We start from the raw sequence: 6,000 nt of genomic DNA on the forward strand, positions 1-6,000 counted from the left end.
CCCTTTGTACCACAGCTGAAATTTATGTTCATAAGATGACTTTGGAAAGCTCCTTAGGATGGGAGCTGGTTGTCAGGGGAACCAACCTTGTTGGCAGGTTGGAACTTTCAGTCCCACACTCTGTCATCCTGACAGTGGAGAAGGGCTGGCAACTGAGTTTAATCACCAGTGGCCAATGATTTAATCAATTCTGCCTGTGTAATGAAGTCTCCATAAAAACCCAAAAGGATGGGGTTAGGAGAGCTTCTGGGTTGGTGGACACAAGTAGGTGCTCGGAGGGTGGCACACCTGGAGAAGGCGTGCAAACTCTGCCCCCCTCCCTACATACCTGGCCTTATGCATCTTGCCCATCTGGCTGTTAATGGGTTACATTTTTTTTAATAATAAACCAGTGATCTACTATAAACTGATCTCCCGTTGTTCTGTGAACTGCTCTAGCAAATTAACCAAACCTGACAAGAAGGTCACGGGAACCTCTGATTTATAGCCAGTCTGTACGAAGCACAGCTAACAACCTGGACTTTTAACTAGTGTCTGAAGTTGGGGGAGAATAAGGGACTGAACCCTTAACCTGTGGGATCTGACACAAGCTGCAGGTAGATAGTATTATAATTGTGTTAAATTGTAGGACACCCAGCTGGTATCTGGAAAATGACCAAATTGTTTGGTGTGGGGAAAAGAACTCATACATCTAGTGTCAGAAGTAGTGGTAGTAGTGGGAGAGTAGGGGAGAAACACCAGAGTCTGTTTCCATAGCAGGTAACTTATCTGTTTAGATTTTCTTTCTCTTTTGGACTCAGTATTGGTAAATTATATCTTTCTAGAAAATGATCCATTGCATCTCAGTTTTCAATATATTTGTATAAAGTTAAGCAAAATAGTTTTTTGTTTAACTTCCTTTGTATGTGTGGTTATTTCCTGCTTTTAATTTCTTCTTTTGGGTATTTAGATTTTCAAGGGACGGTTTTGAAAGATTGGAGACACTAGATCATGCTTGTGTGCTGGAGGCAGTGATTCAAGCATTTTACTCTCTTTCAGACAAAACACTCTAGAGTAAGAGACAGTTTGTGATCACAAAGCAATGTTTGGTTTTTTGAACAGGGAATTAAACTATTAAAGAGAAAGCAACTGGTCAGAGTTCAGGAAAAGGTAGGAATGAGGGAATTTCCAAAGACGGACAATTTAATGACGAGAGCTGCAGGAGCTCCATAAAGCTGTGAAGCTTACATCCGTGTGTTGTTGCAAGCTTCCTGACTCCTGGGTTTTGGGTTTTGTTTTGTTTTGTTTTTTTTCTTGCTTGTTCTCTCTCTCTTTCATTTTTAAAGAAATTTATTAAGCTATTTCTCTTGGGCTACAGAAAAGATTCTTTACTATGAACAGGGAGATAAAGTTAACAATTTACAAGAAAACTGAGAAAAATCGCTAGAGAGAAACTGGTGCAACAATTTTTACAAGATCCCAGTTCCTGATTTCCAATTCTCTTCCTAGTGCACTTCTGGAACCCATTAGAACATACAGAAAAGGGACCACATCCAAATATGACTGAAAGGCTGCGTAAGAGCAGTGTAAAGAAGGTCATTTCCGTTTCTCCTATATCAACACATCCTGTGTGCCCTGCCTTGAGGACACATGCAAATATACGTCCATAAAATTTTTCCCTTGCAAATTTTTAAGGAACTGAAATTAAATATGATGATATGATACCATATCCTTTAAACGTCTTAAAATTATTATTTTAAATAAAGGACAAAAGCTCACTAGTTCAATCAACTTCAACTTCAATTCTTAATAAAAATGAGTTAATCGTGAACCCAGCACTGCCTGAATCTGCTTTAATCCAAGATGCACTTAGAGGAAAGAGTTCTTGTTTTGTCACTGTTTAAGGAATGAAAAGGACGTTGTGGCTAGAGCCACTGGCACCCATCCAGCTCCCTGCCCTCCCCTGTCATGTGGGACTCCATGCAGCCTGGTTATGACTGCTCTCGACCTGCTTATAATTCGGCATGGCTGATGCCTGCTTGGGCAAGGCAGGAACAGCTATATCTTCTATGGGGGACTTCCGGCCCTCAGTGGTTGTTAGGCAACTACAAGTGCACAAACAGAGAACAGATGGGCAGATAGCTTCCTGTGTACCCCTCGCCACCCTGTCACCTACACAGCTCTCTGAGAATGTTGACAAGTGCTGTAATGGCAGAGCAGTAGAAGTGCTCTGGGAGCGCAGAGGAGCCAGCCTAGATGTAACTACATCTCAAGAAAACCCCCAGCAGATCTCCCTGAATTGCTCCCAGTGGACTCTATGATCCTAACCAGGAAATGATAGCACTGTTGAGTAGAAAAAGGAAAAGGAATTCAGATGGGGGAAGGCAGTAAGGGAGCAGCTGTTTCCTTACTGAGAAATGTAAATGGGATAATTTTCCTAGAGGCTGGGGTACGAAGGGAGGGTCAGAAGTAGCGAGAGAAGAGTGATTTCTTTTAAATAGCAGAGGTTCCCCTATCCCTTAATTAAGAGGTCAGAGTTCTGTGTGTGGGAGGGCGGGGGAGGGTTAGGACAGTGAGGGCAGTGCAGCCTGTGTCCACCTCTCTGCAGCCTGAGGCACAACAAGGTCCTGGAGCTGTTAGATGCCTAGTGATGCTTCTTAGTTCTGAGACCTCAGGCAAGTTAATTAGCCTCTGTGAGCCTTAGTTTCCTCAAATGCAAAACGAAGGTAGTGTCATCTACTTAATGGGGCTCATGTATAAAGCCAGATTTCCGACATATGTCACAGTGCCTGGTGTTTAGCAGGGGGTCTTCCATTGTGTTGACCCTTCCTGCCTCATTAGGAAACCCCACAGGAAGCATGTATTGTGTGAGGCTGAAATGAGATAATGTACATAATATTCCTAGTATGGTAGAAATCCTATGGTAGATGCTCAACACATATTTATTCTTGTCTTTCCTTCTAACCAAGTCCTTTTCATCTTCTCACTCACCCAGACAGCTCTGCCTACCTATAGCGGTCATTGTCACCACCTTCGTGTTGTAACTTGCCCATTGTAATTTACCCTCTTGTTTGGTTCCAATTTCTTCATTATTATAAGTAAACCAAAAAGAATGTCTTTGTGCATAAGATTCTTCTGCATGAAGGTTTTTTTCTTTGGGGTAAATCCCAGAAGTGAAATTACCAAGGAAAAGGTATGAACATTTTAAATGTTTAAATGTTTCTGACACATAAGATGGACTACAGAGAAGCTTTATACTTATTTAAAAAGCTGACCATAATATATGAGAGTGCCTGTCACACTGTTCCGTTGTCATCAGAGTAGTCTCATTAAAGAAAAACACCTGTGTTAATTTGATAGGCAAAATATGATATCCAGTCTTCTTAATTTGCATTTGTTTGACTACCTGTGAAGACCATTCTCTTTCATGCTTATTTATCTTATCTATTTTTTCTTTATGCTTCATCTATTCATACTCTCTGCTCACTCATCAACAATGGTGGTAGTATTTCTCTTATTGATTGGTAAGGGGAAACTGACTTTTTTTAAAGGTTCTCACAATGTTCACCATGTGTAGGAGGTGGAGGTGGATGGGGAGTTTAGTAGAGTGTGCAGTCTCTGTGTTGCTGCAAAGCCCTTGATTCCCGGAGGAAAACTTTTTCTCTTTTATAAACTGTTGGATCATGATAAAACTGTCAATTATAAAACAAGGAAACAATAATTTTTTGTGTCTTTTACAGTGTCTATTTGCAAATCTTTCCTCAAGATAGAAAAGTACCACATTACGTACACGAGTACCCTGCCTCCCTCTGTCAGACGTTGCTCTGACATAGGGATGCATGTGCTCTGTTTCATTTAATCTCCCAAATGACACCTCAAGTTGGGTGTTATTCTATCCATTTTACACGTGAGGAAGTTGAAGCTCAGAAAGGTAAAGCCACTTGTCCCAGGGTATATACGTTTGTCCAAGATTTTATGGCCAATATGGGGCAGGACCAGAATCTGTGACCCAGTGGGTCTGACTGCAGAGCTCAGCCCTTCTTTGCAAAGGCAGGGGGGCAGCTCATAAGTCACACACAAGGCAGCACCTGCAGCATTACCCCCGCCCCCCCAGGAAGAGTTGGAAACAACTGTAACCACACATAAAGGTCACCGGCAGATGAGAGGCTGGGGTCCCACTTCCCCTGCCTCCCCACCTCTGCGAATGCTGCCACAGCTCAGCTGTCCCTGAAAGATGGGGCAATGGCAAGCTGTGCCGGCCCCTCACCCCACGTGCCCGCCCCAGCCTGGGAGGAGAGGAAGGAAGCAGGCTGGGGGATGGGTAGGGGCTGGAGAGAAGGGCCTCAGATTGTGGAGGTTTCTCTGCCAAACAGGAAGCTGGAAAATGAGACACTGCTCTAACCATTTCAGCAGCGGCAGCCCAGTAAAGCTGGGCAAATACCTGCCTTCTGAGGTAAAGGTTTGACGGTGATTTTCCCATCCTGAGGAACTTGCAGTCATCTTGGAAAGGCCCTAGTCCCTCTTTCCTCCCCCCTCAACCCTCAAAGAAGCTGGAGGAACAGGATGTTGATACCATGCAAGCCCCAGCTGCCCAGCTGTCTCCCTCACACTTGTCTCCTCAGCCTCCTACCACAGCTGCGTCGTTCCAGGAGCAGCCCCCACCGTCCTGTTACTCACCGAGAACGAGGCTGATTTGGAGCATCAGGGTCTGGGTGGGGAACCAGCGGCTGCATAAGCAGTCCATGACTGCCTGGTGACTGCGTTAGACCTGGGCTCCTCCTCTGCCCCGCTCCCCGCCCCTCCCGGCGCCCACTGTCCTCTCAAATCCTCTCAGCACAGCTAGAGCCTCTCCTTGCCTGACGAGTCAAAGGACAAAGTTTTAAAAGCAAGAGGTTTTTTTTTCTGATGAGAATAATCCATGTCATAATTTATGTAAGAATGTAATAATAATCCATATAAAATTTGGAACACAGAGAAAATTGTACAGAAGAATAAAAAATCACTTATCACACCTCACAAATCTAACCATCATAAACATTTTCCAGGTTATTGAGATATTATTGACACATAACGTATGTAAGTTTAAAGTGCACGACATGATGATTTGATACATGTGTGTATTGCAAAATGATTACCACAATGAAGATAGTTAACATCTCCCTGCTCTCACACAGTGACTCTGTGTGTGTGTGACGGTAACATTTAGGATCTATTCTCTTGACAGGTTTCAAGTATGTAATACAGTATTGTTAATTATAGTCACCTTGCTGTGTAATAGATCCCCAGAATTTATTCATCCTATCACCCAAAGTTTGTACTTTTTGACCAACGTCTCCCCAACTCCCAGCCCTGGAAATGACCATTCTACTCTCTATTTCTATGAGTTCAGCTTTTTCAGATCCTATGTATAAGTGAGATGATGCAGTACTTGCCTTTCTCTGTCTGACTTATTTCCCCTAATGTGTGGCCCTCACGGTCCATGCATGTTGTCACAAAAGGCAAAACTTCCTTCTTTTCATGGCAGAATATTTTCTTTATCTATTCATCCACTGATGGACACTTAGGTGTTTCCATGTCTTGACTGAAATGAACATGGAGTGGGGTGGGGTGCGGGGTCAGATATGTCTTTGAGATCCTGATTTCACTTCCTTCAGAGGTATACCCAGAAGTGGAATTGCTGGATCATATAGTAGTTCTATTTTAAATATTTTGAGGAACCGCTATACTGGTTTCCATAGCGGCTGTACCAATTTACATCCTCACTAGCAGCGGACAAGGGTTTCCTTTCCCCCACGGCCTCACCAATACTTGTCTCTTGTCTTTTTGACAACAGCCATTCTAACAGGTGTGAGATGATATCTCATTGTAATTTTGATTACATTACCCTGATGATTAAGGATGTTGAACATCTTTCATGTACCTGTTGGCCATTTGTATGTCTTCTTTAGAAAATGTCTATTCAGTTCCTCTGCCCATTTTTTAATTGATCATCAGCAGTCTTGTATAGTTCCTCTGGGTATG

General features: G+C 43.1%; 1 protein-coding gene across 2 annotated transcripts in view; it reads right to left on the reverse strand.

Annotated features, from left to right (window-relative positions):
- The window catches only part of LOC103018261 (SLAM family member 6-like), a 30,686-nt gene extending 25,928 nt beyond the window's left edge, over window positions 1-4,758 (reverse strand). Inside the window, exon 1 of one of the 2 annotated variants that reach the window (XM_007171825.2) lies at window positions 4,657-4,758. In XM_007171825.2, coding sequence (XP_007171887.2) covers window positions 4,657-4,723 — 67 coding nt within the window. In that variant the 5' untranslated portion in view covers window positions 4,724-4,758. The remainder of the gene's footprint in view (window positions 1-4,656) is intronic. The other variant, XM_007171826.2, reaches the window with a different exon arrangement.
- Window positions 4,759-6,000: the final 1,242 nt, after the last annotated feature.

Source organism: Balaenoptera acutorostrata, chromosome 1 (genome assembly GCF_949987535.1).
Source record: "Balaenoptera acutorostrata chromosome 1, mBalAcu1.1, whole genome shotgun sequence".
NCBI lineage: Eukaryota > Metazoa > Chordata > Mammalia > Artiodactyla > Balaenopteridae > Balaenoptera > Balaenoptera acutorostrata.